This window comes from Gnatocerus cornutus, chromosome 2 (genome assembly GCF_029298725.1).
Source record: "Gnatocerus cornutus isolate USDA-ARS CGAHR chromosome 2, icGnaCorn1.1, whole genome shotgun sequence".
NCBI classification, from domain to species: domain Eukaryota; kingdom Metazoa; phylum Arthropoda; class Insecta; order Coleoptera; family Tenebrionidae; genus Gnatocerus; species Gnatocerus cornutus.
The window spans coordinates 20,945,777-20,973,355 of record NC_142234.1 but is presented as its reverse complement, the minus strand read 5'-3'; the positions used below and the strand labels follow the sequence as shown (position 1 = coordinate 20,973,355).

The following is a 27,579-nucleotide window of genomic DNA, read 5'->3' as shown; positions in this document are numbered from 1 at the left end:
TCCGTCACTAAAATTCGTAATTTTGGTAATTTTAGTGCTACAGCTACGAAATTTGGGGGAGTTACTATTATTGAGTCGTATATTAACTCTACCAAATTGCAAAATTATAGAGCTACAGACCCAGATTTTAGAAATTTTTATTTTTGAGAGCAAGGAAAAAGTTCCCACATCCTCCACTAAAATTCGTAATTTTGATAGTTTTAGTGCTACAGCTACGAAATTTAAGGAAGTTACTATTCTTGAGTCGTATATTAACTCTACCAAATTGCTAAATTATAGAGCGACAGACGCAGATATTAGAAATTTTTATTTTTGAGAGCAAGGAAAAAGTTCCCACATCCTCCACTAAGATTCGTAATTTTGGTAATTTTAGTGCTACAGCTACGAAATTTGAGGAACTTACTATTTTTAAGTCATGTATTAACTCTACCAAAATGCAAAATTATAGAGCGACAGACACAGATTTTAAAAATTTTTATTTTTGAGACCAAGGAAAAAGTTCCCACGTCCTCCACTAAAATTCGTAATTTTGGTAATTTTAGTGCTACAGCTACGAAATTTAAGGAAGTTACTATTCGTGAGTCGTATATTAATTCTACCAAATTGCAAAATTATAGAGCGACAGATGCAGATTTTAGAAATTTTTATTTTTGAGACCAAGAAAAAAGTTCCCACATCCTTCACTAAAATTCGTAATTTTGGTAATTTTAGTGCTATAGCTACGAAATTTGAGGAACTTACTATTTTTAAGTCATGTATTAACTCTACCAAATTGCAAAATTCTAGAGCAAAGACACAATTTTAGAAATTCTGGTTTTTCAGACCAAGAAAAAAGTTGACACATCCGCCACTAAAATTCGTAATTTTGGTAATTTTAGTGTTACAGCTACGAAATTTGGGGAAGTTACTATTCTTGAGTCGTATATTAACTCTACCAAATTGCAAAATTATAGAGCGAAAGACACAGATTTTAGAAATTTTCGTTTTATTGTATTTATTGAATTTCGCTCTATTTGATTGTCTTTCAATTAAGAATCGCAAGGTTGCCTATTAAATAAATTTGTCTGATTAATTTCAAAATAAACACTTATATCAGGTACACATTAAGCAATTTCCACAATTATTGCACATTTCCAGCTCAGATCAAAACTCATATTATCATATTACGCAATTTATTCTTATCTTTGTTTAAAACTTCGATAAAGCCCCTTTGTATTGCTATTTTGAGTGTTTTTGCTCACTCATGATCATGGCAAATTTCCCACTAGTCAACTGGCCTTTCCACCCGCCACTTTCCCAATTTTTCCAGCCAACATTGGCACGTTGTCCGCAGCTAAATATAGAGGCATCCGCGGTGGTAGTCGCATCAAGTGAGCTGTGAGTTTATTGTTCTATGGCGGGACGCGACGTTTCGATCGTGTCGGCATCCGCAGTGTGGGCCGATGACTCATCGTGCGGCCACAAACACAGCCACCCCTGATCAACCCGGACTTTCACAGAATTAATGCAGCCACGAGACTAAAAAATGAATCAATTCTTTGTTCTTCGCGAGATCAAAAGAGTGAGAAAGTGAAAATCCCACGCGTGAAATTATCTCGAAAATTTAATCAGAAAATATTTGAAGTTGTGGTCGGCTCTGTTTATATTTGGAGCTACAACGTGGGTGTTTATAGACAGCATGGCGAATTCCTATTTTAATTGCAGTCGGAAAAATTTCTGTTCTAACCTGAATTTTAATTGGCGATTTCATTATTTGGTTATCGTAGGATGAGAACTATAAATCTAATTTTACGTGTCAATTAACTTTAGTATCGTGTTTAAATAATTGAGATATGATAAAAATAGCGGATTTGATAGGTGACCCCGTTTTTAAGAGTATTGATTTATAAGTTAATAAAAACGCGAAGATAGCGCCGGAAAAACAGCAAATTAGTCATTCAGTAAAATTTCAACTTTCTTCATTTGAGAGTCTAAAAATGCGTAAATGCGGAACAAATGAATTTGTTAATAAAGAAACGCATTAAAACGCATTTCAGCAGCATAATTCTAGACCGGGTCAGCCAAATATACTGTAAATTGAGTGACGAATGTGACGTTTATTGCCGCCAGCTATCGCAAATGTTCACTTATGAATAAATCAAAGAACACAAAGTAACAATAATCGCACTAGTTACATAAATAGATATCCAACTAATAATTCAATGTGGTCAAAATAAAGCATAAAGTCTTATAAAAGTGAAATTGCCTGAATAATTCATCTGTGACGGAATTCCATTTTAAATATTTATAAAGCATCTTAATTGCCAGAAGCACTCGTTCGTAATATAAACAAATTCCAACGCATAAAATGTATTTGTTTCATGCAACAAAAAATTTAATTGGGTTTGATAAGTCTAATTAGCCACCATGCTAATGTGGTAATGTTGTAGCAGACCATTTAAATGAGCAAGTGGAACAAAGAATTCAGATAATGGAAGAAAAAGAAATTGGTAATTTCGATTGTTGGTATTAAAAAATTACCCCCAGTAGCCTTCAGCCATTTGATAGATTGTCCAAACTTGCAGCTCGGGCTTTTTGCAAATTGACGGATCAGCGGTAACAAACGCTAATGCAATGCAAATTAGGAGATGTTGTACGAAATCACAATGAAATCAGGAGAAGCTAGACGAAATCACAAGAGAATCAGGGGAAGTTGGACGAAATCCAAGGAAATCAGGGGAACTTGTGATTTTGTCCAACTTCCTCTGATTTCCTTGCGATTTCGTCTAGTTTCCCCTAATTTCATTGTAATTTCGTACAACTTCCCCTGATTTCCATGTGACTGTGTCCAACTTCCTCTGACTTTCTTGTGATTTCGTCTAGCTTCCTCTAATTTCCTTGTGATTTCGGTTAACTTCCCCTGATTTTCTTGTGATTTTAACTAATTTCCGCCGATTTCCTTGTGATTTCGTCTAGCTTCCCCTGTTTTTATTGTGATTTCGTCTAACTTCCCCAGATTTCCTTGTGATTTTGTCTAACTTTCGTTGATTTTCTTGTGATTTTGTCCTGTTTTTATTGTAAAATCACAAGAAAATAAATCAGAAAAAGTAAGACGAAATCACAAGAAAATCAGGGGAAGCTAGACGAAATCACAAGAAAATTAGGGGAAGTTGGACGAAATCACAAGGAAACTTGCATGAAATCAGAAGGCAATCAGTAGAAGTTAGACGAAATCAGGGAAAATTGGACAAAATCACAAGAAAATCAGAGGAAGTTAAACAAATTCACAAGGAAAGTAGAGTAAGCTGGACGAAATCACAAGAAAATCAGAGGAAGTTGGACAAAATCACAAGGAAATCAGGGGACGTTGGACAAAATCACAAGGAAAACAGGGGAAGTTAAACAAAATCACAAGAAAATCAGGGAAATTTGAACGAAATAACAAGACAATCAGCGAGGAAACCAGGGGAAGTAAGCTGCCATTTTCGAGAAGTATAATAACAATAACCCCCGACTGCCATCCTTATAAGACCTCATTTAACGCCAAATTTAGCTGAAATTTCTTCGTTTCTAATCCATTGAACGGATAGAAAGTCTGAAGGAAGTATATGGTCGTTTTTGTGAACTTGACATTCCTCGATTTCCAACGTAGTTTCCTCGAGAAATAAATCAAACTTGTTAAAAAAAACGAACGTACGGTATGTTAATAGTTCTCTTTTCCTTGCTCAGACAATAGTTCGATTATTATTAAATACTGTAAACAAAGCAATGAATCATTAGCGTTAATCAAGGCAATTAACGTTGCGAAGGTTAGTGCACCAATTCAAGTTACAAAAAAATAAGTGCATGTAAAGCTACGACATGTGTTTTCCGGTCCATGGCGTACTCAACGTTAATTTTATTAAATACGGCAATTAAACTTTTATACGTTTTTTCGTGAATTAGTCTCAGTCGTTCAAGATCTTTAAGGTTTTTTAACTGGCAGTCATATAATTGGGGAAACAACGCCAGATGGTCTGATTTGAAGTTTGGAGCTTTGCGAAAATCTATCATCGTCTCAAGAATGGTTTCGCCAAATAAAGTTTATTTATAAACCGACGAGTAAATTTAAAGGCGCACACTTAACACGTTTTTAGACGTTACCTCACCTTAGTCCATTAATAACCGAATTGAAGCTTAAATGGATATAAATTACTTGAAACATTCGCGAAATGATAGATTGTGATTAAAATAACTGTTGAAGTGGAGATGAATCTTCATTATCGTAATGTGAGGCGGAAAATTTTCGAATTGTGGCTCTTCAAAATTTGTTGTCTGACTCACATTTTATTGCAGTTAATGACATTATTATGAGGAAACGTGGGAAATTTCTTATAAATAATACCGCAGTAATTACGCCCAGAAACAATCCGCGTTTGAAGGACGAATGCAAGGATTTACAAAGACACTCACTTCCTTCAAGATGCAGCTTCAGGAGTCCTCTTATCACAACACCGAGCAAAAAGCTAATTAAATCCACGCACTCACGCACCGTGTCCACTCTTCCAAATCCGCAACTCAACTAAACAAAAATACCTGCGGTTGTACTCAACCTTTTCTAACCAAACTCTTCATGTTTCACGAAATCTTCGAATAACAGAACAAAGACAAGGGATCAACAGCATAGAAATCGACATTTTTCAAGGATTACGCTCACGCACAAACACGCATTTAAATTCCGTGCGTGACAATGAAGGGATATTTTAGGTGATCAAACCTACAGAGGGTTGTTTTCGGTTTTCTTAGAGAAGACGCCCCATGCACTACTGGGGAGCAAAACTAACCTTTAAAACTGATCGATGAGAGCGGCCGCAGTCTGCACTGAACAACTAAAAACGTTCGAGAAAGTCCGAGAAAACAACAATTTTCGTGACGGCTTGTTTCCTCGATTTTTCACATTCTGGTGCGTTATTTATTAGTTTTTGACGCGAACGATAGCATCCCACAAACGTCAAATCGAGACTGACATTTTTGACGTTTTAGCGCACGGAGCGGCCTCTGGTGGAGGGGCGGGCAAGTGGGTGGAGCTTTGAATTTGATCTACACTGCTCAACACGGAAATTGGTAGACACACGGGAAAAACCAGTAGTCCCAATAGTTTATAGTTCACTTTTTAAATATATTATTTTAAACTGTCCCTTTTGCATCACAACTTTCCAATTTGGTGGAGTTTATACATGTGCTCAGACCAATAAATTCCCCAAATTTCATTGACATAGCATAAAAATCTCAAGAAATACAATTTTTTATTTTGAAAGTTTTAAAATTGTAGTCTATTTAAATAATTCTAAAATCTGTTCCTTTTACACCAGAACTTTCTTTGGTACAATTCGTACTTGAATATGAATACGTAATGAATATTTTCTATGCTGACAAGTTTTTTAGTAACCGACCAACCACAGAGCCGCATTTTAAATTTGGCGCCCACAAAAAATGCCCGGCGCATCCACCATTTTTGGGAAATTAATTGCTGATTAAAACTGAGAGAAATGAGAGATCAAGATTCTTCCGAATTTTTTTGTAAAGAAATAAAAAGTCCAATTGAACAGGCAACACTATTTGTTTTGATTTTTTATTGGTCTTTTCTTTACACTTTATACACGATCCAACAACTCTAAATTTACAAAAACCACTGTATTCTCCCAAATGCCCTCAAGTTACAAAATGCATGTATAAATACAGTATCAAATAACAAAACAACGTATTGATGTACAACAGAACAACAAAAGTGCATATAAAACAGAGACAAACCACTGACTAATTATAAATAGACAAAACACAATTTTATTGCCTAACAAATTGAACCTAGTTATTATTTCCATGCTTGTTTCAGCGCCTTTTTGGACGCGTAGTACCTGGCAACGTAAGACAAAACAATAAGTCCAACCAGAACGAACGTAATCAAATGGTGATCAAAGTCCTCTTTCAACAAATCAAAAGTCTTCGACGGCGCGACTCGCGTATAAAAAATGTCCAACCCGTACACTAGAACGTGACTAGTACTTTCTAGTTTCGCCGGCGCCACTTCGATGTTGCGGATTCGTCTTAAAGTCTGGTTGTAGTTGATGGTAGCTTCTGAATGCAAAGGAACTTCGGGCATGTAGGGAATGCAGCTTTCTTCAGGCCCACAGTGCATATCGGTGAATCGCGGTTGGAGGAGCATCCATGGGATTTCAACGACGCTTCCGGAACTCATCCCGACCAACAGGAACTTATTAGTGATCCCTCTTTCCGTTAGAGTCACCGTCATAGACACCGGAGAAGCAGGTAAAATGTACGACTGAGTTTTAACATCCGGCAATTGACTGACTCCGAAAGAACTAAAAGCGGTGTTGTTGCTTTGGATGTGGCCTTCGTAGAGCTCGGCGGCGACGATCTCGTTTCTTCTGAATCTTTCGTTGAAGAGGGTGTAGACCAACCAGTTTTCGGAGTGGACGAGATGGACAGGACCTTTGGCGCGTTTATGAGAAGTTGAATATAGCACCAGTCCAGTCACTCCGTCTATTAAGAAGACACTCAGAACGTGCTTATGGACCGGATCGTCGCTCTGCGTCGCCAAAGCTATAAGATTGGGATTCACGTACTTATAATAAACTGATCTGTCAGGAAGGACACGCCCTTGGGAGTGGACACGTTCCGCTATTGGTCGAGTGCTAACAGCCACTAATTCCGATGGTCCCAAATTAATATCCCACATCTGTCTTAACGAGAAATCCGACTTCAATTGGTAACCTCTCATCACAGTCTTATCAATAATATACAAGAAGGTGGTATCTGCATGTTTTTGTACTATAGTTGTATCCGTTTCCGGGTATACATGCACGGAGTTTTCCTCCCCAACCACCACGATTGGTTTAACGTGACTATCATCCTCGTGAGGTAGAAGGAACGCCTGTTTTATCTTATAGTCCAATCGCTCGACGCCACGTTCCGACTTTCCATCAATGGGATTAAAGGTGAACACCACTCCCATTTCCGTGACGGCATCTTCGGCCAATAGCAAGCACTGGGCGGGTAAAGGGGCGTAACGCGTCGTTCTCTGCACCAATAGCATCATAGAGACGTTCTTGAAAGGTTTGATATTGGGGAGGCGGTACGTCCACCGGATGGAGCCATCCGCGGTGTCAATTCCAAACAATTTCCCGACACTTGTAGCCACGACTACGATGCGGTGTAAACCAAAGTCGTCCCGAACCAAACCGGTGTCTCCATACAATTGACTGCTTAAAAACACGTTGTAGAGTTGTTTGGCCTGACTGGAAATGCGATGCGAAAACATGCCAACAACATCATTAGATGCCGATGCGAACTCTTTTTCTATACTGACGTCCAGCTCGGAGGCCGGGAGCTCGAAGAACTCAACAGAGGCGATGTTGCTGAGAGCCTCTTCGCGTGTCCACATGACTTTACCCTCCGGTAAACGCACTAAAGTCAAGGCGTTGTCAGTGGCGGAGAGTAACAAGTCGCAGATGCCGTTTCTGCACTGAGTGGCGACTATATAAGGCCCCCCTAGACCCATGGGGTAATCAACCTCGACAGACAACTCCGTTGCTCCAGTCTGTGCGTTTACAGAGTTCACTTTGATGAGTTTTTCGGGGTTGTTTAAGTTAGCTTCGAGTTGGTAGATTGAGTTTTCCACGGCGATGGCGTTGGGGGCGACGGTGTGAGGTGACGGTTTGGCGCTCTCTTCGCCCAGTTGAACAATCTTGGCGACGTTGTTTCTGGTTAATAGAACTGAGGGTTTGGGGGCTTCAAACTCCAGGAGATGGAAAGCACCACTGCTACTTTCTCCAAACAGAGACTGAATTGGTTCTCTGTTGGTTTTACCGTTGGTACTCACGACATTTAAGTACCAAAACATTTGCTGGTTGGCAACACACGCAAAGTAAGGAGTCGCCACTACACACTCAATCGCATTTCCGGTCCACGGATCGTCAGATTTCTGCGTCTTCCAACGAACTTCTCCTGTTGAAAGGTTGTAATGAATCACTTCTAAATGGGACTTTGGAACAAGAGATACTTGAATGAGAGTATCATCTATAACAATCCAGAATGAGTCTGTGGGAACTTCGTTAAAAACACTCCACTCGAACAACAACGTTCCTGAAGAAGGCTCCCAACCCCGCACATAATAAACGTTCTTGGATCCCGACAAAGTGATGATGTTTTTGTCCAAATGTAAAAGTTGGGGCTGTTGTTCAAGGGGGTTTTCCATCACTTGGCGCCATAGGATTTGGCTGCTTTTAAGGCTTAAACAGGCGACGACGTTTTCATGAGAAGTCACAACCAGTCGTTTATCGTCGAACCGAGCATGTTTCACTTTACCGACGAAGGAGAGTTTCCAGTCGAAGATTCCAGCTTGGTCTTCGTATAAGGCATTCGAAAAAGTTATAGAAAGGATAATTAGTGATATTGAGGCTATTATTGATCGGAAATGAGCCATTTTTGCTACATGAAACCTAACCTCTACAGAAAGGTTCGGACTTAACCTCAATACTTTGACGGATGTGGAGAGTCATGACGTTAGTTACAAAAGGGTGTATTACTGGCTGCATAAGCAAACACTTTAGCATAAAGACTATATTTTAAATTTCAATTTTTTACAAAGGATATAAAAACAGTTCTATTTTGTGTTTTAAGACCATCTATTTAAAATACCTAATTTAATTAATAAGTTTTAAAATGTGCTAATTCGTGTTCAAATCTCGAGTTGTTAAAAATGGTGGATGCGCTGGAATAGAGAAAAATAAATTACGCCCTCGTCATCAAAAATGCATAACTTATGTGGCAACGGTACCAATTAAAACGCACAGCCCTTTTTTTATAAATTTAGATTTTAGTAGAAAGAATCTTAAACCTGAATAAAATTCAAACTTGATTATTTTAAATTTAATTGTAAAATGTTTTTAAAGTTATGCAACCAACAATACAGTAAATCTCCGCCGTATGTCTTAGCTTGACGGTAATTGGCATTTCATTGAAAATTTTGATTTTGGATTTTCTCGAAAAATCGTACAATTAGCTAGGAACGGTTAAAATAATTAGATTCTGTGGTGGCAAATTATACTTTCAGCAGAGTTTCGCATTTTTACCTCTGAAATCACCAAACGATTCTAATGATTCGACTCACCTTAAAATATCTTAAAACCCACTTTTTCCACCAAAATTCTTCACTAATACCTTAAAATCTGAAGAAACGCTAATTTTTAAGTAAAAAATGACCCGGCGCCTCCACCAATATCGCATATTTATTTTTTTTTAACAAATTGAAGATAAAATTACAAGAACAGAGCGGCATTTTTTTAAAAACGGTACATCGATTCGTACCCTGCGTAAGGCCTAAGATGATGACCGCGATATCTTGAATCCACATGATACAAATAGGCGAGTAAGTGCAAAATCATAATTCTTCCTCCAAGTAAACCGGCGATGGTAAGTAAAACCGGCCTATCCACAATTTTCTCTTTCAACCAATCATACAACAGCAAACTCGCGTGATTGAACATTAAAGACCCTAAAATACTGAGAAAAAAATGTTATATAAACTTAATATTTCATTACCTGAATGTGAGTCGATGGAATCCGCTCATAACTCGCATTGACGGTCTGTGGAAGATCATTACCGCAATTCCATAAACCATATTCGTAAACAGAAGTCTTTTGGGATTATAGTCTGTAAATCTATATCGATTTTAGTCGCGTTTTACGCAATTAAGCTCATTAATAATACAATTTGAGGATTGAAGGATTAACGGCGTGAACGGACATTAATAAGTACGCTAATCTCCCTTGGAAAGCGGCGGTGATGCAAAAAACGTCGAAAAACTTGGACAGTTTTTTGCTTTCCATTTGGCTGGTCACGTAATCGGTTCGGGGCTCCGCAGACTGCGTCATTTTTCTGTGTTTTTGGCCAATTTCTTCATTGCAGAGGAACTTGGAATTTAGAATAAAACACGTCAATGTCACTTGAGAATTTTATTCATTCTTGCGTCATTTTAACTTGTACAAAAATGATAACAAAGAAGTAAACTTTCATTATCATCTTACAGTTTACAAAAGAAGTGTTAATGGAAAATCAATTGGTAACACATAACCATATTTACACTTCAGTGGAGGACACATCTCAGAAATGAAAACAACTATAAACCTAATAACTACTTTAAGTTTATTGTAAGCTTTACTTCTTAACCAAACTATCCACGTGTTCTACGTAGGAGCGCCCCAATTTGATGAGTGCAAGGCCTGAACCTACGCCGCAAATGGAACATAAGGCGATGTTTTCAGGGACGACACTTCTAAGAATAGCCCAAATTAAGACAGATCCAAGGGAGAAAGTAACAGCTCCAAAGGCACTAAAACCAGCAATTACACTCAGACTAAGACGTACTCAATCATTACCTGTAGACAATTCGCTCCTTTTTCTGTAACGTGCTAAGGTGTGGTCTGTTGTACAAATACAAACCAGAACCAACTAGAGTGTTAACCAACAAAATATTCGTGATGTCTCTACGTGGAAACAATCTAAAACTCTCGATTAGTGTTGCATTTAGAACAATACTCACACTACCTTAGGACTAGCGAAGGATTCATCACGTTTATGGACAAAGATGTGTAACTTACAACCCCCTGAATTGGTGCGTAGTAGAAGAAAACGTTCTGACAGGTTAAGGGCTTCAGGCCTAACTTGCAAGTGATGGGCTTCACGTTGGGGTCAGACATTTTGACTTCTTTTGCGATAATGTAACACTATTACGGAATTATTACTTTTGGAGGACTAAAAATACCACCGGCGTACTCAATCAAAACAGATGCATGAAATTAGTCGCATGAGAAATGTCATTTGAGGACAGAAACCAAGTATCAATAGTATCAAGACAAATGTTCCTAGATTCGAAATTTATCCATCGAATTTCAGGTGATAAGGTAGCAAAGGCGTGTTTAATAGGTTTCAAACGATCCGAGGAGTAATACTTATGACAAAAAACATGAATTTCACAACTATTTTGCTGATTTAAAATTCTCATTTAATTGGCATCTAACTTCACTCCAAACATTTTAGATTTGACGTTTTTTCACTCCAACCTCACTTTTTCATTATCAAACAAGCCGCTTTTCTATCCATACAACAAAAAACATAATTTTATCAACTTAAAAAGAAAGTTTAAGTTTTTCTAATGATAACAGTTTAGAGTGCTCTTAGATATGGTAAGAATTTAAGTTATTTTATTCTCTTCGCTTCCGTTTTTGAGGTTATGTCAATGTAGCGGTTTTTCTCTAAAAACGAGAATATTCCCAATTTATCCCTATTTTCTATTGCAGAACGTAATAATTCCAGTTTGGCCCTCATCAAGGGATAAAAGCAATGTTTGATTCGCCTTCCGCATAAAAAAACGTTCCCCAACGTTGTATTTTAGAGGTTAGGTCCCTCGAACACGCTATTCATGGAGAAAACAGTAAAATTTGCGGTGTTTAAGGAGAAAATCATCAAAACGAAGTAAGTTTTGCATCTTCCCCTCGTTGCGGTCGATAACTCTTGTTTTTAGTGAACTTCTCAACCTTCTTCTGGAACGTAACAAATCATTGGAAAAATCGCAGAAATGGAACCAACATTTGAAAAGCAGATTAGAATTGAGCAAAAGTGAGGTCAATAAATTGAAATTTAAAAATGAGACGTTGACTTTCAACTTTACTACAATTGAAAAGAATTATTCAGTGCTCAGAGAAGACCATGACAACTTAAAAGAACAGTTTAATAGATTAGAAGTTGATTCACATCAGACTATTAACAGGCTACAAGTGAATTACCAAACTGCAAGCCAAAAGCTGTCGGAATGTCAAAAGAAATTATCGCTTTTACAGCCAAATGAAGGTGAAGCGAGTGAAGATGAGACAACAGTAAGAAAATCATCAAAAAAGAAACAACCTCCGGTAACGAGAGGCAGGAAGAGTTCCGGTGAATTTTTGACAAAGAAACTTGAACATCTTCAAGCAGAGAAAGAGAAACTTGTCACTGAGAAGTGTGATCTTCAACTGGAAGTCTATGAGCTGAAAAAACAAGTGGAGACTCTAAAGTGTTACCACGATGATTTTGAAAAGGATAAGAATGAGGTAACGGCACTCAAGGAGACTCTTAAAAGCAAGAGTAAAGAAATAGAGAAGCTTTCAAAGGAAATTAAGACTGTGGAAAGAGCAAAAATTGCTTTACAAGAAGCTAATGAAGCGCTAAGAATAGAAATCGTTCTCTCCCAACAAGCAAATTCGGCCAAAGAGGCGGAACAAGATTCTGTTATCAAACAGGAGTTGATTACTGTGAAGAAGAACCTTGCTGCGACTATTGAAAAGATGAATGAAGAAATAACGAAACTCTCAGGCAAAATTGAGAGCTTAAACGTAGAAAATGATCGATTAAGAAATGAAAACTCTTCTTACCGGGATGAACTCTTGAAATTGAAGGATGTCGTACAAAAAAACAACCCTTGTATTGTGGAAAAGCCAACTAGAGATCTCCTGGTGGAAGAAGCGGCGCCGAAACGCCAGAAGAAGTTTAGTGAAACACCCACAGATGAAGAAATTTCGTCAATCATGCAGAGCCTTTACGTGCCGTCGAGAGTATCACCACTGAGTACAGAAGGCGACGGCGAGGATCCTCCAGATCTAAAGTCTATCGTAAATCGAAGACGTTATCTCACGAGGAGAAAAAAGCAACTTTTAGCAAGAAGGAAAAAGCAGCACGTCGATATCTACGGAACTCTGCTGGCGCTAAAGAAAGCCAACATTCATTTTCTGATCAGTGATAACTCTTTGTTGCCTTCCTCCAGAGGGTCATCTCGGTTTCCTCAAACGTATTTCCCTAAGATTGTTAAGTACAAACAGATTGAAAAGGAGCCACCCATGAAATTATTGAAGGAATTGGAATGTTCTTGTTGCTGTAAGACGAGTTACATGCTGTTACAAGAGGGGGAGAAAGGCGACTCTCACTTATTGGGGTTCAAAGATATTAAAGACGAGAACAGTAAACCACAGAAAGAGGTGGATCATGATCTTGTTGCAATTTCACCAGCGAAGAGGCGAAAAGTCTGCGAAATCGGCAACTCGGATAATCGAACGAATCCCAGTTGTAATGAGCCGGTTGAAGAAGAAAACAGAGCAAAAAATGTTGAATCAGAGTGTCAAAACAAAGATGTTAATTACAATACAAAATCCGATTGTGGTGTATCTTTACAAACGCGCAAAAAAAAGAAGAATTCGCGTCTGTCTGTGATAAAGAAACGAACCGTGAAAGCTAGAAGTAACTTACAGTTGCGCAAATTTGTGGATATTTGTGAAGATGAAGAAACCCTCACCTGCTGCGAGGACACCGTTGCAGCTAATAACTTAACAAAAGGTGAAGAAGTGTTCAAAAAACTTGACACCAAACCGAAATCACCTAAGCGATCGTTCAAGAGACCTGTCTGTAGTACTCGGCGGTCCCCACGCCTCAAGGAACAACTCCAAAGTAATGGCGACCAGGAAGAAAACCGGGAAATTGTCCCATTGGAAAGCCCCAGTTCGCCAACGCCGGAGTGCCAAGCCCGGATACAAAGTGCCCCAGTATTGATACCGTTAGAAAAACGAAATGAAGAGATCCGAGATCCCGAAGTAGAAGCTAAGAAAGTGGTAGGTGCAAAAAAGATGCCGACTACGAAAATTCAGTCGCTTTTCCATAAACTCGTGATTTATTCGGCGGAGGAAGAGGCTTTGAAGGAAGTCGTGCGGGAGTTTTCGTCGCAAGAACCTGGGTACATCGCAGAGTAAGTCAACGAAACCTTACTTTGCAAAACCAATAAAAAACTTCTTTTTCAGAGCAATTTTGGAGAGGGTAGCCCTCGACATCCACGACAAAGCCGACGCGAAGCACCGCAATGCGCCCCTCATGACCGACGTTCAAAGAACAATGCTGGGCTTCATGTCAAAGCTGGAAAAATCCAACGTAACTGGCGTGTTCGACCGTTTCTTAACTCTCGCCGAACGAAGACTGTTAACATCCAACGACTTTTTGGAGTTCAACCCCATAACTAGACTCTACTTGGCGGTGTGCAAACTGGAGAAAAACCTAACCAGGATGCGAAAATTATGCTGTGATGTCTTCTATTTTTGCGGGGATTTGGCGATCCCGTTTTTCTTCACGGTTTTAACGTCGTGGACTCAAGTGTTACCACATGCAGCGGACGCTAAAGGTACTCGTAGCAATTCAAGTTTTATCTTCATTAATTGACGGATTTTTTTCAGATTTCGCAATCGCGCGAGTTTTAGTTCAGATCGTTTACACGTCTGAATGTACCAAGCCGGGGTACAATTTGATGCCTCTGAGGGATTTGTTGGTGAAATTCTATGGGTATCCAACGGAGCGTCGGGACTACACCGAGTTCTTCAAGGAGCTTCTGGAGGCTTACTTAAGTAAGTTACCACGCCGCAAAAAGAAGTCCCTTTAACTGTTTTTTGACAGGGAAGCCCTCAAGTTCTTCGGGCTTCGCGCTGTTGTTGTACTGCAAAAACCGCCCTGAGAAGTGGGTTTACGAAACGGTTGAAGAGCATTTAAAACCCCTCGTCAGCATGAATATTCAGGATAATTTTAAAGCAACTTTAATTATTTTAATTGGTAATTTATATAATCGATTTAGCTCGAAGTCTGAAGTTAGTTATCTGCCAGCCATTAGAAAATGGTTGTTGGGCTTAGTAACAGGAAAAACGCCGGAAGTCGTAAGGAGATGCGTCTATGTCGCTTTAAAAAGATTGAAGAAAAAGTAGCTTGTAATTATTTTTTTAATAAACGCCGAATAACACCAGAAACGTTCATTTGAACACATTGCAGCTAACGGAATAAAAATCAATCGAATATTTACACTTAAAACGACTAAGGCTTTAGGAATAAATTAAAATCTGGAGTATAACTTAAAATTACTTCAAATTGACAGCCTCCCCAATTCTCTTGTGCTGGAGTGGGTTAAACGGCCCAATATTTCTGACCTGTTTCTCTAACTCCGCGGCATAAATATCAGCGGTTAATTCCTCCATCGCAATCTCTTTTTCAGCCTTCGCCTTCTTCGTTGCTTCGTCCACCGAGGTTCTGATTTCCGTGTCAATAGCCTAAACAAAACTCTAAGTAACTATTGGTACTAAATAAAATAAAAGACAACCTTTAGTTCCTCAGCAGTGACGAGGTTCGCGGTGATAATTTTTTCTTTAAACGACGTGATGGGGTCTCTGGTTTGGCGCACTTCTTGGATCTCATCGCGGGTGCGGTAGCTTGTCCCAGGATCCGACATTGAGTGCCCTGAGTACCTGTAAGTTGCGGCTTCCAGCACCATTGGCCCTTTGCCAGACGCGCAGTGTTCCACAGCAAATCGCGACGCCTCTCTCACTGCAAGAATGTCCATTCCGTCGATCCAAATTCCTGGAATGACGTCTCCTCTTGTGTAATACGCAGTGTTGGCTGCAGCCCTTTCCGCGCTGGTGCCCATGCCATAACCATTGTTTTCACATACGAAAATACATGGAATGTTCCATAATTTGGCCATGTTGAACACCTCGAAGACTTGGCCTTGGTTGGCCGCGCCGTCTCCATAAAGCGCCACGCAGACCCCATCTGTGCCTTTGTATTGAGACGCGAGCGCTATTCCAACACCTAGAGGAACCTGAGCGCCTACGATTCCGTTGCCTCCGTAGAAATGATTGGTGTACATGTGCATGGAGCCCCCTTTTCCCCTAGCGCAGCCAGTTTGGCGACCGGTTAGTTCGGATAACACGCCTAAAGGATTCACCCCCATTATGTGGGCCCAGCCGTGGGCTCTGTAGGCGGTAATGACGTCGTCATGGGGGCGCAAAGCCGCTTTCATTCCCACAGCCACTGCTTCTTGGCCAGAGTACAAGTGGCAGAACCCGCGGATGATTTTTTCTTTGTATAAATTCCCCGCGCTCGTTTCCATACGGCGGATTGTGTGCATCTGAGTGTAGAACTTAAGGGCATCGTCACGAGTCAGGGAGACGTTAGTCGCGGGGCCCTGTTCCAACTGGTGCAGGCGGAAGGGCTAAAACAATCGTTTTAGCGAGTGATTTAGGACAAACCACACTCACTTTCGTCTCGAAAGTCGCTTCAGTAGCATAATTGTTCTTCTTGGCGATCAGCCCCAAAGCTTTCTGCAAAGAAAATCGCGTTATTTCTAGTATAGGGCCCTGTTTTGGTTAGTACGTTTATGAAACGATTACAAGCCGTTTTCTTCATTGCGGAAAATCAGCCGATGGGTCTGGAGATTGTAGACCTTAATTTAACCTTGTCCAATTTCCAAAATTTTCTGAAAAACATTTTTTTTGAAATAAACTTACTTTTTGTGTTAACGCTTTTTTGCTGAAAGATCTTGCACAGGTTGGTAACATCGTGACTTACGAGAGTTTCGCTTGATTTAAAATAATTGGAATCGTATGGATGTCCTTTAATTTTAGGTTAGGGAAAGGTCATTACTGTCATTACTTAATCAGCTGTCAGGTGCATGACAAATGTGTGATATCCCATCTCTGTCTCGCTCATACAGATAGAGATAGAGAGAAATTCGAAATTCGATAAGGCAGAAATCTGTAAGTTGAACCGCGAAATTTGAAATATTCTTCGTTTTAAGATTTTTACCTTTCTGCCAAGAAGAAAATCGATTGGACTTTTTTCATCACCTGTGAAGTTGCGTAAAAAGATTTGTCCGATTTGATTGTAAACAAAAGTTTCATTCATGGAGAAGTCCAGCGATTTTAATAAACAAGCGTGACTTTGTTGTTCTGACCTTACCTTATCGACATCATTACTTTATTTATCAGTGTTTTATAGTACACGCTTCCCTTTATCGTTCAACAAAAATTCACTGCTGTGCCAGCAATTGATAAACCCGTCGCCGCTCCAAATCCATTTTTCTATTCCTAGAATTCCCTTTCATTCGATTAAATTATGTTTATCACTTCTCCGGATTTGCATACAATTAAAACACAGTAATACAAATTTGCATAAAATGCAGCCATTTGAACAACAATCTTGCGGTGTTCAAACCAGATTCAATTTCTTGAAATTGTTCGTTTTGAATAATGAGTGGGTGTCAATTAACTGACGCAATCTGCAGTTTTTTCCAAAACCAGTAATCGCAAGACTGCAGGATGCAATTTTGCACACTTTCCTCATTTCGGAGCCAAATCGGCAATTTTCTAAATTTTGCAAATGTAAATTTCATTGCGTAATTACTAGTCTACTTCTCTATGGAGATAAAATCGCAATCAAGGTTACAGCGCAGAAACTGGTTGCAAATAATAAAAACGCCGATTTTTTTCTATTTACTTTTCTATTTTTATCAAAGGTGACGAGTTTCGTGGTAAAAATATCAGGTATTATCAGCTCGTTAAAGTCCAGGCGCAACAGTAAAACGCATTTGTATTTATAGTCACTATATTTTTGAAAATTCGCTTATAAAATTCATAAATGCATGTCCTAGAGGATAGGTAAACGCACAGTTACAAAATTTAGAGAGTATGCACAGCATTGATCTTCCAGAGATCGGACAAACGAAATGTACAACATTAAAACAGTTTTAAAACACCTTGCAAGCGTCAAATCTTAAGAACATGATTTCCACGTTTAATTAACATCAGATCAAAAACTCCCATTTATAATAAAATAAAACACGAAAAACGAATAACCGGTTTAATCTTCAGGCGTTTACGATTAAAGATAAGTAGATCGTGTAGGAATAGTACTAGTGCTATTTGCATTATACTTCAATTGGGCAGATACCACATAAAATAGCAATTATTCAATTCTTGTTATTTTATAATTTAAAAGAGCGGATATACCGCTATTCATAATCATGATGTATAGACACAATTTTTTCCCACCGCAAAACATTTCTAGCGTCTTTAATCGTAAATACCTGTTACACTAGATAATAAAATTTTCATAATGGAGAGTTTTCAATGCCATTTCTTATGCAAACGTGCTACGTTTTAAAACAGTTCTCCGCATTGAAATTCAGTTTAATACAAGAAAAGAGTCGCTTTGTTATGTAAAAATTCATAACAAAAAATGACTAGCGCTATTTTATAGAGACTCTAAAATCACTGTAACAATTTTAATGAGATGTAATTCCCACCTCGAAGTAAAAAATCGTACTAAAAAGTAGTAATACTGTAAAACTTGGGTACATTTTTTAAGAATGTAAGTCCCCGTTTGTCGCAACGGGGCCTTTGGCGTTACCGTTCGCGTTGAGTGGCATTTCCTCGTCGACAGGCGTCTTCAGCTTCCTGAAATCAAGGCGTGAGTGTCGTTCGATTGACTGGGAAATACTCACTTTCCGAACGCTTCTCCTTCTTCTATCGTTTCCGGGAGCTTCTTATTTAGAGTTTCGGGGAGAATGAGCGACATGACGCCCCCCACAAGTGTCAAACACCCGAAGATAATCAAGGGAAAAGGGTCCCAAAACTTGCTCTAAAACTCAATTAGTTAGTCCATTCTCTCGGATTTTCTTGTAGTTACCAGGAGGTTTATATATGGGGATGTTACAGAGCCGATGCGGGCGCAAGTTGAGCCTGCGCCCAGTCCTGCATTTCGGATAACCGTGGGGAACTGCTCGGTCGAAAAAATGTAAACTGCGCCATAACTAGCGGTTATGGCAAGTTTCCCGATCATGGCCAAGGCAATAACAAGCCATTGTTGGTCTTGAAAAACGAATAAACAAATTATAGTCACTTTAATGGTATTTACCGTTGGGTACTGCCATGGTGAGCAACAAGGCGAGCCCTGCGGTGATCATGCAGCCACACATTACGAATTTGCGCCCCCATCGATTCAAAGTAAGCAACAGAAAGATGTAGGCGGGGATCTCAACAGCCCCCGAGATCACGAAGTTTATGTACGGATTTCCTCCTAAATTGTTTGTGTTCCAAGACAAGCCATAGTACGTAATGTTGTTAGCAAACCTGAAACAGTCAGTTACTTCAAGGCTGTTTCAATTACTGTGTCTCTACCAATCGAATAAAATTATCAGAGATCGCTTTCTTAAATTGGAATGTCTGAAAATGTCTAATATGTTAGCTTGGTTCTGCGGCGCTTCACCAGGCTTGGTCTCGGTGACCAACAAAGCGTCGAGTTGACTGTCTGTAATTCTCACTTTATTCGCCTCCGCAGCGGTTTTAATAAGAGCTTTAGCTTCACTGATTCTGTTCTGGTTGAGTAACCATCTCGTGGATTCCGGGATGAGCCTGATCATGATCACATTTTAGCCACTAAAAGAGCAGCGCACACCTCTGAATTCTACAATTTTAGTTTCGGTCTAAACAACTAAGAAGTGTGCTGCTGCTCTTCCCCAGTTACTTACCACCAGTAACAGAAAAATACAAGACCTGGTGCTGTCAGCGCCAATTGAAGATTCCTCCAGTCATTAATATAAATCGCGAAGACAGCAGTGAGCATGTAGCCTGTGGAGAAGAACATTTGGCACACGGTTCCTGCTAAAAGTCGCTTTTGCGGACCCACCATTTCAAGGGCTGCAACGGATTTTTGTTAATTTGAAGGGGTGACTTTGGGGGTTACCGATGACGTAGGCTACTAAAAATACGCCGGAAGTTGTGGCCCCCACGAGGGCTCGGGCTATGGAAAATGACCATAATTCCGGAGCGAAAGCCGCCATGAGCCCGAAAATTACTTGAATCACCAAAGATATGATAAAAATGAGTTTCCGGCCGTATCTGAAATAATTGTTGAAGAGTATTGTTGGTTTTTCTATGAACGTACTTGTCGGATAATTGGCCGAAAATTATAGATCCCAGCATTACTCCAACCATGAAAAGCGAGTTGCTGGTGGCTATCGTGTGCGCTTTTTCGCATGTCAATTCCCACTGTAATCGCGGAAGTTTATTTTTTTTTACAATGCGAAATTCACTCTTACTTCTATTACTGCAGTGTATCCATACACGTCTGTGTCATAAATGTAGTCTTCACAAGGAACGTCAGTATTATTAACAAGTCTGGTACAAGAGGAATACTTTTTTTTGAGGGAATCCCAGGAGAATGATTTATTTAGCGCTTCTGCAGACAGGTGATAACTTGCGTTGGGCAGCTCGTTTGGGAGTCTGCATCTAAAAAAATCAGAGATAAGAACATGAAATTAATGTACAATAAAAAAGTCGCAAACAGAAATCCAATAACTGACGTGCTCATAATTAGAAGCACGATAACGTTTTATCTGAAAACAGAAGTACCTGTGCATTAAAACTTATCCTGGATATTTACCCATAACAACAGTACTTCGAATTAATTATGGTTTTAACCTGTTGATTACACTGAAGGCTAACAAGTATCATTTTACCGAAAATAACAGCCATTGCGGTTAGACAATTTTTTCTTATTGTTTATATTGTTTCGTAACAACATGAAATTTGCTCTAAGGTATGATTATAAGTAAATTAGAGCGTCTAGGTGCACACGTGCGGCAAGTATGGATCAAATTAAAGTAAAATTTGAGGATTTGTTTGGTTCTATTAAAGGTCGAAAAAAAAATTAACAACTCAAAATTCCAGTTTTTTTGGCTTCCACTACTTTGATAATTTTGCAGTTAGAGCAATGAAATTCGGTGCATTTATTACAACGAAAACTTTAATTAAGTGTGCCAAAATATAGAATTTTAGAACAAGAATTACGAATTTTTGAAATTTTCGTTTTTCGAAGCACTCCAAAATTCTAGTTTTTCTTTAAAGGTCCATAACTTTGACAATTTTACGGATAAAACTATGAAATTTGGTACACTTGTTGGCTTAAAGACGTTAATTAAGTGTACCAAATTGTAGAATTTTAGAACAATAATTACGAATTTTAGATTTTTTCATTTTTCTAACAATCTAAAATTCCAGTTTTTCTTTAAAGGTTCATAACTTTGACAATTTTGCCGATAAAATAATAAAATTTGGTGCATTTGTTGCCTTAAAGACGTTAATTAAGTGTACCAAATTGTAGAATTTTAGAACAAGAATTACGAATTTTGTAATTTTTCGTTTTTCTAACTAACTCAAAAATCCCAGTTTTTCTTTAAAGGTCCACAACTTTGACAATTTTGCCGATAAAATAATGAAATTTGGTGTATTTGTTGCTTTAAAGTGTTAAAATAAAGTGTGCCAAATTGTAGAATTTTAGAACAAAAATTACGAATTTTAGATTTTTTCATTTTTCTAACAGTCCAAAATTCCAGTTTTTCTTTAAAGGTCCATAACTTTGACAATTTTGCTTATAAAACTATGAAGTTTGGTACAATTGTGGCCTTAAAGACGTTAATTAAGTGTGCCAAATTGTAGAATTTTAGAACAAAAATTACGAATTTTAGATTTTTTCATTTTTATAACCAACTCAAAAATCCCAGTTTTCCTTTAAAGGTCCACAACTTTGACAATTTTGCAGATAAAACTATGAAATTTGGTGGATTTGTTGCCTTAAAGACGTTAAATAAGTGTGCCAAATTGTAGAATTTTAGAACAAGAGTTTGAATTTTAGAATTTTAGTTTTTCTTTAAAGGTCCACAACTTTGACAATTTTGCCGACAAAATAATAAAATTTGGTGCATTTGTTGCCTTAAAGCCCTTAATTAAGTGTGTCAAATTGTAAAATTTTAGAACAAGAATTACGAATTTTGGAATTTTTCGTTTTTCTAACAAACTGAAAAATCTCAGTTTTTCTTTAAAGGTCCACAACTTTGACAATTTTGCTTATAAAACTATGAAGTTTGGTACAATTGTGGCCTTTAAGACGTTAATTAAGTGTTAAGTGTCCCAAATTGTAGAATTTTAGAACAAGAATTACGAATTTTGGAATTTTTCGTTTTTCTAACAAACTCAAAAATCCCAGTTTTCCTTTAAAGGTCCACAACTTAGACAATTTTGCCGATAAATTAATGAAATTTGGTGCATTTGTTGCCTTAAAGCCCTTAATTAAGTGTGCCAAATTGTAAAATTTTAGAACAAGAATTACGAATTTTGGAATTTTTCGTTTTTCTAACTAACTCAAAAATCCCAGTTTTTCTTTAAAGGTCCACAACTTTGACAATTTTGCTTATAAAACTATGAAGTTTGGTACAATTGTGGCCTTTAAGACGTTAATTAAGTGTGCCAAATTGTAGAATTTTAGGACAAAAATTACGAATTTTAGATTTTTTCGTTTTTCTAACCATCCAAAATTCCAGTTTTTCTTTAAAGATAAACTTTGACAATTTTGCAGATAAAACTATGAAATTTGGTGGATTTGTTGCCTTAAAGACGTTAAATAAGTGTGCCAAATTGTAGAATTTTAGATCAAGAGTTTGAATTTTAGAATTTTAGTTTTTCTTTAAAGGTCAACAACTTTGACAATGTTGGCGACAAAATAATAAAATTTGGTGCATTTGTTGCCTTAAAGCTCTTAATTAAGTGTGTCAAATTGTAGAATTTTAGAACAAGAATTACGAATTTTAGAATTTTTCGTTTTTCTAACTTTACTCAAAAATCCCAGTTTTCCTTTAAAGGTCCACAACTTTGACAATGTTGGCGACAAAATAATAAAATTTGGTGCATTTGTTGCCTTAAAGCCCTTAATTAAGTGTGCCAAATTGTAAAATTTTAGAACAAGAATTACGAATTTTGGAATTTTTCGTTTTTCTAACTAACTCAAAAATCCCAGTTTTTCTTTAAAGGTCCACAACTTTGACAATGTTGGCGACAAAATAATAAAATTTGGTGCATTTGTTGCCTTAAAGCCCTTAATTAAGTGTGCCAAATTGTAAAATTTTAGAACAAGAATTACGAATTTTGGAATTTTTCGTTTTTCTAACTAACTCAAAAATCCCAGTTTTTCTTTAAAGGTCCACAACTTTGACAATGTTGGCGACAAAATAATAAAATTTGGTGCATTTCTTGCCTTAAAGCCCTTAATTAAGTGTGCCAAATTGTAAAATTTTAGAACAAGAATTACGAATTTTGGAATTTTTCGTTTTTCTAACTAACTCAAAAATCCCAGTTTTTCTTTAAAGGTCCACAACTTTGACAATTTTGCTTATAAAACTATGAAGTTTGGTACAATTGTGGCCTTTAAGACGTTAATTAAGTGTGCCAAATTGTAGAATTTTAGAACAAAAATTACGAATTTTAGATTTTTTCGTTTTTCTAACCATCCAAAATTCCAGTTTTTCTTTAAAGGTAAACTTTGACAATTTTGCAGATAAAACTATGAAATTTGGTGGATTTGTTGCCTTAAAGACGTTAAATAAGTGTGCCAAATTGTAGAATTTTAGAACAAGAGTTTGAATTTTAGAATTTTAGTTTTACTTTAAAGGTCCACAACTTTGACAATTTTGCCGACAAAATAATAAAATTTGGTGCATTTGTTGCCTTAAAGCCCTTAATTAAGTGTGCCAAATTGTAGAATTTTAGAACAAGAATTACGAATTTTGGAATTTTTCGTTTTTCTAACTAACTCAAAAATCCCAGTTTTCCTTTAAAGGTCCACAACTTTGACAATTTTGCCGATAATATAATTAAATTTGGTGCATTTGTTGCCTTGAAGACGTTAATTAAGTGTGCCAAATTGTGAAATTTTAGAACAAAAATTACGAATTTTAGAATTTTTCGTTTTTTCTAACCAACTCAAAGTTCCAGTTTTTCTTTTAAAGTCCACAACTTTAAGAATTTTACCGATAAATAAATGAAATTTGGTGCACTTTTTGCCTTAAAGCCCTTAATTAAGTGTGCCAAATTGTAAAATTTTAGAACAAGAATTACGAATTTTGGAATTTTTCGTTTTTCTAACTAACTCAAAAATCCCAGTTTTTCTTTAAAGGTCCACAACTTTGACAATTTTGCTTATAAAACTATGAAGTTTGGTACAATTGTGGCCTTTAAGACGTTAATTAAGTGTGCCAAATTGTAGAATTTTAGAACAAAAATTACGAATTTTAGATTTTTTCGTTTTTCTAACCATCCAAAATTCCAGTTTTTCTTTAAAGGTAAACTTTGACAATTTTGCAGATAAAACTATGAAATTTGGTGGATTTGTTGCCTTAAAGACGTTAAATAAGTGTGCCAAATTGTAGAATTTTAGAACAAGAGTTTGAATTTTAGAATTTTAGTTTTACTTTAAAGGTCCACAACTTTGACAATTTTGCCGACAAAATAATAAAATTTGGTGCATTTGTTGCCTTAAAGCCCTTAATTAAGTGTGCCAAATTGTAGAATTTAAGAACAAGAATTACGAATTTTGGAATTTTTCGTTTTTCTAACTAACTCAAAAATCCCAGTTTTCCTTTAAAGGTCCACAACTTTGACAATTTTGCCGATAATATAATTAAATTTGGTGCATTTGTTGCCTTAAAGACGTTAATTAAGTGTGCCAAATTGTGAAATTTTAGAACAAAAATTACGAATTTTAGAATTTTTCGTTTTTTCTAACCAACTCAAAGTTCCAGTTTTTCTTTTAAAGTCCACAACTTTAAGAATTTTACCGATAAATAAATGAAATTTGGTGCACTTTTTGCCTTAAAGCCCTTAATTACGTGTGCCAAATTGTAGAATTTTAGAACAAGAATTACGAATTTTAGAATTGTTCGTTTTTCAAATCAGCTCGAAATTCCAGTTTAATAAGAAGCGTAAGATCAATCATTATCAAGGCTTATCAATAAATAACTAACTTTTCGCCCAACTTGTAGCCCCCTTTACCAACGTAAATTATTAATATCTAACTAAATTATTAATATCTTTCGATATTATGCCTCCATTAACCATGACTCACCAACATCACTCATTTTAAAGCATTTTTATTTCCCTTAATTAAATTGCATGAACACGAACTTTTATTAAATTCACAATAACATGATTATTGTGAACATGAATATTCAATATTCCACTCGATGTGACAAATGGTGACAACAATAAAATAAATTTTGGGTCCGAGTTCAACTATTACTTAAGTTTTAATCGCTTGATAACAATACAACGTCCATAAATTTAACAAAGATTTATATGAACACAAACAGAATTACTCATGTCAGTGAGAGTTGTTTTTAATCATCTTTATACTGTTCATCTTTTCTCTTATATTAGGAATTTTAGATAGGGTCAATAAACGATAAACTCCAATTAGTAACCTTATTTGCGTGGAATTAGCTTAATAGACGAACAGCTACCTCGTTTTAACTTTTGTTTCCGTTCCGTAAACACATTCCGATCGCATTTTTCCACTATTTGTTTGCATTTATGGAAACTTCTCTTAACGCGCGATAACAGTCCCAGCGACTTACTAAACTTATCAAAACCAAGCAGTGGAATTATTTATTATTAAATATCGAACACACTTTATTAAGGAAATTCTAAATTTAACTTGTTGAATGAACGCCAATCTATTTACGTTATCGCACTCGATATTAAATTAAATTGCCCAATTAACAAAGCGTTTTTTTCAAGTTCGCGTATTCGGTTGTATAAATAAATCCTAGAGTTTAAAAAATTGGAGCACACTAGTAATAGCACTTCAGATGACAAAAAATTGCAGGAATATATTATCACTAATCGTGCATCTGATTGAACGACAAAACGTTCTATTGTTGGATTTTTTATGTAATCACAATTCATTCGTGGAAATTATGGACTATTATGGGAAAATTATTCCCAATCGGTTCAATTTCAGCTCAATTTATCAAACGCAAAGTGGTGGAATAGGAGCAGGTTTTATTAATACGTTTGATAATAATTTTTCCAGAAACGCAATAATAAATAAATACCCTGAAGACGGATCTAGTGTTTCGAAACTCGGGTTAATTAAGATGCGATGTTTATTATTTAGATAACAAAGTTGTGTTTATGTTAAATAGACAGAAAATTGCAACAAATCGTGTTTTCTTTATCACCAGAAAAGAGTCTGATTTCGCAAAGTTTTCATATATTTATAAAAATGTATAAGACGAAATATCGTTCGATTTTGGTGGGTGTAATTAAATTATAAAAGTTTATGGCGCACTCTAAAATATTTACGATAAAGCAGTCTTAATAGTTGTAATTTCATTCCAACAATGGCAGTTATATTTATAGATTTCCAAGTTTTATCATTAAATGGGGCAATAAATCAATAATTTTGACTTTCCAGATCCAAATTTGTTGTTAAGATAGACTCCGTCACAATGCCAACAATTTCATTGCATTTTTTCGGTTCATCAGTCATCGCGCATTGAAATTATTAAATAAATCAATCATAATTCTGTACTTAAGATCGTTAATAGTCACTCATAAATATTCCTCAATGTGTATATAGAGCATCATTATTGGTAAACCGTTAACACATAATCACGCCACATTTAGGAGCCATATATTTATTTAACGAGTAGCAGCATTCCATTAATCAACTAAAGAGTCATTAACTTAACACTTAAGCGCACTGTTCTTAAAGTGCTGCCTGAACAATTACATAAAGACGCTATTACGGTCATGTGAATCCCAGAATTTTAATTCTGTTATTGTTATAATTGACACAATGGTTAAGTGTTTTTTTCTGTTACCTGTACTCAGGTTCAGCGACAAGGAACACGTTTCCTAGTTTGTGAAAGGCACAAAGAATGGCTGGAAGGCAAAGTAAAAAATAGATGCGCTTCTGATATCTTCCGAAATCGCCTATTAACGGAAGAACATCGTCGTATCCCATTTTATCTGCAAATGATAAAAATATTAATCAGACACGTAATCTCTCACGAAATTAAATAAAAAAACGACTTCATAGTACTATAAATGAGTAAACAATTTCGTTCGATAATCAACTAAATTTCTCAACGCGTTAAAAACATAAATTCAACAAATTCAAACTTCGCCGCGAAAACGCGAAAAAACTCAAAAACCAAAATCCGCGTCGAAACCGAATTTACCGCGTCGCGCGTTACCTAGCAACACGAACCTTCAACTGTTCGCACAGCACAGACTAGATCGATAACTCCGGAAGGTAAACTCGCGTGTTACCCACAGGTTTCAAAATGAAAACGTACCTTTTTTGCAGTCAGACACTAACAGAGCTCATGTGTAACACTCGCTACTTTAAAATCCAGCATCTACACACGTTTCTGGCTAAATCGGGGTTATATAGTCGCCCAAACCAATCGTCGAGCTGTCTTGTATGGAAGATGCCGAGTGTTGGACTGAGACGCTGGGTTGGTCACGCCATCTCGATCATGCGCGGAGCAAACATTCAAAAAGTTCAGAGTTAATTAACCAAAATCTTATTTCTTAGAATTTCCACACTAATAAGAAGGGAAAACTGTCGGTTTCGTCGTCGGATTAAAATCCTCCGTTTGTCTGGGGATACGTTACCACGCTTCTTTTTTCTTGCGATTTCTGAGCCGGGGCGGCGTTGATGACGTCGGGTGTGCAACAAACACTACTTTTCACTAAATAGAGGACTAATAATACAACGTGGAAGTTGCCGGCACTGCGAAAAAGTTTGGGGACTGCTGGGTTGTATTACAGGGCTCTTCATTACCGATGGTTATCGATTGTTTTCTTTGT

General features: G+C 37.1%; 7 protein-coding genes and 1 long non-coding RNA gene across 12 annotated transcripts in view; 1 reads left to right on the top strand and 7 right to left on the bottom strand.

The window, feature by feature from the left end:
• The window catches only part of Mical (Molecule interacting with CasL), a 39,996-nt gene extending 35,011 nt beyond the window's left edge, over positions 1 to 4,985 (bottom strand). For all 3 annotated transcript variants that reach the window (XM_088031176.1, XM_088031177.1, XM_088031178.1), the window contains exon 1: positions 4,803 to 4,985. The gene's annotated coding sequence lies outside the window, so the exon portion shown is untranslated. The remainder of the gene's footprint in view (positions 1 to 4,802) is intronic.
• Positions 4,986 to 5,559: 574 nt separating this feature from the next.
• On the bottom strand, positions 5,560 to 8,547 carry EMC1 (ER membrane protein complex subunit 1). Its single transcript, XM_088030603.1, has one exon. It carries the CDS (start codon positions 8,459 to 8,461, stop codon positions 5,831 to 5,833), a length of 2,631 nt encoding a protein of 876 aa, XP_087886729.1. The 5' UTR covers positions 8,462 to 8,547; the 3' UTR covers positions 5,560 to 5,830.
• Positions 8,548 to 9,289: 742 nt separating this feature from the next.
• LOC148180003 (uncharacterized) lies at positions 9,290 to 9,912 on the bottom strand. The gene is made up of 4 exons (XM_088029608.1): positions 9,749 to 9,912; positions 9,580 to 9,699; positions 9,494 to 9,540; positions 9,290 to 9,436 (listed from the first exon to the last, which is right to left on the bottom strand). The coding sequence occupies exons 1-4, from the start codon at positions 9,910 to 9,912 to the stop codon at positions 9,321 to 9,323; spliced, it is 447 nt and encodes a 148-aa protein (XP_087885734.1). The 3' UTR covers positions 9,290 to 9,320.
• Positions 9,913 to 9,978: 66 nt separating this feature from the next.
• Positions 9,979 to 10,737, bottom strand: LOC148180002 (uncharacterized). The gene is made up of 3 exons (XM_088050891.1): positions 10,586 to 10,737; positions 10,417 to 10,539; positions 9,979 to 10,370 (listed from the first exon to the last, which is right to left on the bottom strand). The coding sequence occupies exons 1-3, from the start codon at positions 10,735 to 10,737 to the stop codon at positions 10,196 to 10,198; spliced, it is 450 nt and encodes a 149-aa protein (XP_087907017.1). The 3' UTR covers positions 9,979 to 10,195.
• Positions 10,738 to 11,075: 338 nt separating this feature from the next.
• LOC148180001 (uncharacterized) lies at positions 11,076 to 14,813 on the top strand. Its single transcript, XM_088050888.1, has 6 exons — positions 11,076 to 11,223; positions 11,338 to 11,512; positions 11,562 to 13,808; positions 13,861 to 14,234; positions 14,287 to 14,454; positions 14,504 to 14,813. The coding sequence occupies exons 2-6, from the start codon at positions 11,460 to 11,462 to the stop codon at positions 14,803 to 14,805; spliced, it is 3,144 nt and encodes a 1,047-aa protein (XP_087907014.1). The 5' UTR covers positions 11,076 to 11,223; positions 11,338 to 11,459; the 3' UTR covers positions 14,806 to 14,813.
• LOC148180000 (putative pyruvate dehydrogenase E1 component subunit alpha, mitochondrial) lies at positions 14,803 to 16,529 on the bottom strand. 2 transcript variants are annotated; one of them, XM_088050890.1, is made up of 5 exons: positions 16,442 to 16,525; positions 16,247 to 16,349; positions 16,132 to 16,194; positions 15,195 to 16,085; positions 14,803 to 15,144 (listed from the first exon to the last, which is right to left on the bottom strand). In XM_088050890.1, exons 2-5 carry the CDS (start codon positions 16,277 to 16,279, stop codon positions 14,956 to 14,958), a joined length of 1,176 nt encoding a protein of 391 aa, XP_087907016.1. In that variant the 5' UTR covers positions 16,280 to 16,349; positions 16,442 to 16,525; the 3' UTR covers positions 14,803 to 14,955. The 2 variants fall into 2 exon arrangements, with proteins under 2 accessions (XP_087907016.1, XP_087907015.1); XM_088050889.1 differs by lacking the exon at positions 16,247 to 16,349 and having other exon boundaries at positions 16,381 to 16,529.
• LOC148179999 (uncharacterized) lies at positions 16,525 to 16,854 on the bottom strand. The gene is made up of 2 exons (XR_015771783.1): positions 16,679 to 16,854; positions 16,525 to 16,627 (listed from the first exon to the last, which is right to left on the bottom strand). It is a non-coding gene; the product is annotated as an uncharacterized LOC148179999 (long non-coding RNA).
• A 604-nt stretch (positions 16,855 to 17,458) lies between these two features.
• Orct (Organic cation transporter) lies at positions 17,459 to 27,491 on the bottom strand. Of its 2 annotated transcripts, none has more exons than XM_088031197.1 (11): positions 27,063 to 27,491; positions 26,586 to 26,733; positions 19,971 to 20,160; positions 19,817 to 19,920; positions 19,616 to 19,770; positions 19,401 to 19,569; positions 19,051 to 19,284; positions 18,788 to 19,002; positions 18,560 to 18,741; positions 18,375 to 18,511; positions 17,459 to 18,327 (listed from the first exon to the last, which is right to left on the bottom strand). In XM_088031197.1, the coding sequence occupies exons 2-11, from the start codon at positions 26,726 to 26,728 to the stop codon at positions 18,234 to 18,236; spliced, it is 1,623 nt and encodes a 540-aa protein (XP_087887323.1). In that variant the 5' UTR covers positions 26,729 to 26,733; positions 27,063 to 27,491; the 3' UTR covers positions 17,459 to 18,233. The 2 variants fall into 2 exon arrangements, with proteins under 2 accessions (XP_087887323.1, XP_087887324.1); XM_088031198.1 differs by lacking the exon at positions 27,063 to 27,491 and adding an exon at positions 26,975 to 27,061.
• Positions 27,492 to 27,579: the final 88 nt, after the last annotated feature.

Coding starts and splice junctions, on each gene's coding strand:
- EMC1 (XM_088030603.1), bottom strand. CDS start 8,461: ATGGCTCATTTCCGATCAATAATAGCCTCAATATCACTAATTATCCTT.
- LOC148180003 (XM_088029608.1), bottom strand. CDS start 9,912: ATGACGCAGTCTGCGGAGCCCCGAACCGATTACGTGACCAGCCAAATG. Junction 9,700..9,748: donor AATCCTTCAATCCTCAAATT/GTATTATTAATG, acceptor AAATCGATATAG/ATTTACAGACTATAATCCCA. Junction 9,541..9,579: donor TTCCATCGACTCACATTCAG/GTAATGAAATAT, acceptor TTTTTTTCTCAG/TATTTTAGGGTCTTTAATGT.
- LOC148180001 (XM_088050888.1), top strand. CDS start 11,460: ATGGAGAAAACAGTAAAATTTGCGGTGTTTAAGGAGAAAATCATCAAA. Junction 11,513..11,561: donor GAGAAAATCATCAAAACGAA/GTAAGTTTTGCA, acceptor TCTTGTTTTTAG/TGAACTTCTCAACCTTCTTC. Junction 13,809..13,860: donor GAACCTGGGTACATCGCAGA/GTAAGTCAACGA, acceptor CTTCTTTTTCAG/AGCAATTTTGGAGAGGGTAG.
- LOC148180002 (XM_088050891.1), bottom strand. CDS start 10,737: ATGTCTGACCCCAACGTGAAGCCCATCACTTGCAAGTTAGGCCTGAAG. Junction 10,540..10,585: donor AATCCTTCGCTAGTCCTAAG/GTAGTGTGAGTA, acceptor CGAGAGTTTTAG/ATTGTTTCCACGTAGAGACA. Junction 10,371..10,416: donor AAGGAGCGAATTGTCTACAG/GTAATGATTGAG, acceptor TGCTGGTTTTAG/TGCCTTTGGAGCTGTTACTT.
- LOC148180000 (XM_088050889.1), bottom strand. CDS start 16,431: ATGTTACCAACCTGTGCAAGATCTTTCAGCAAAAAAGCGTTAACACAA. Junction 16,086..16,131: donor AAGCGACTTTCGAGACGAAA/GTGAGTGTGGTT, acceptor CGATTGTTTTAG/CCCTTCCGCCTGCACCAGTT. Junction 15,145..15,194: donor TCACTGCTGAGGAACTAAAG/GTTGTCTTTTAT, acceptor AGTTTTGTTTAG/GCTATTGACACGGAAATCAG.
- Orct (XM_088031197.1), bottom strand. CDS start 26,728: ATGGGATACGACGATGTTCTTCCGTTAATAGGCGATTTCGGAAGATAT. Junction 19,003..19,050: donor CTGATAATTTTATTCGATTG/GTAGAGACACAG, acceptor TGACTGTTTCAG/GTTTGCTAACAACATTACGT. Junction 18,512..18,559: donor CCCCATATATAAACCTCCTG/GTAACTACAAGA, acceptor ATTGAGTTTTAG/AGCAAGTTTTGGGACCCTTT.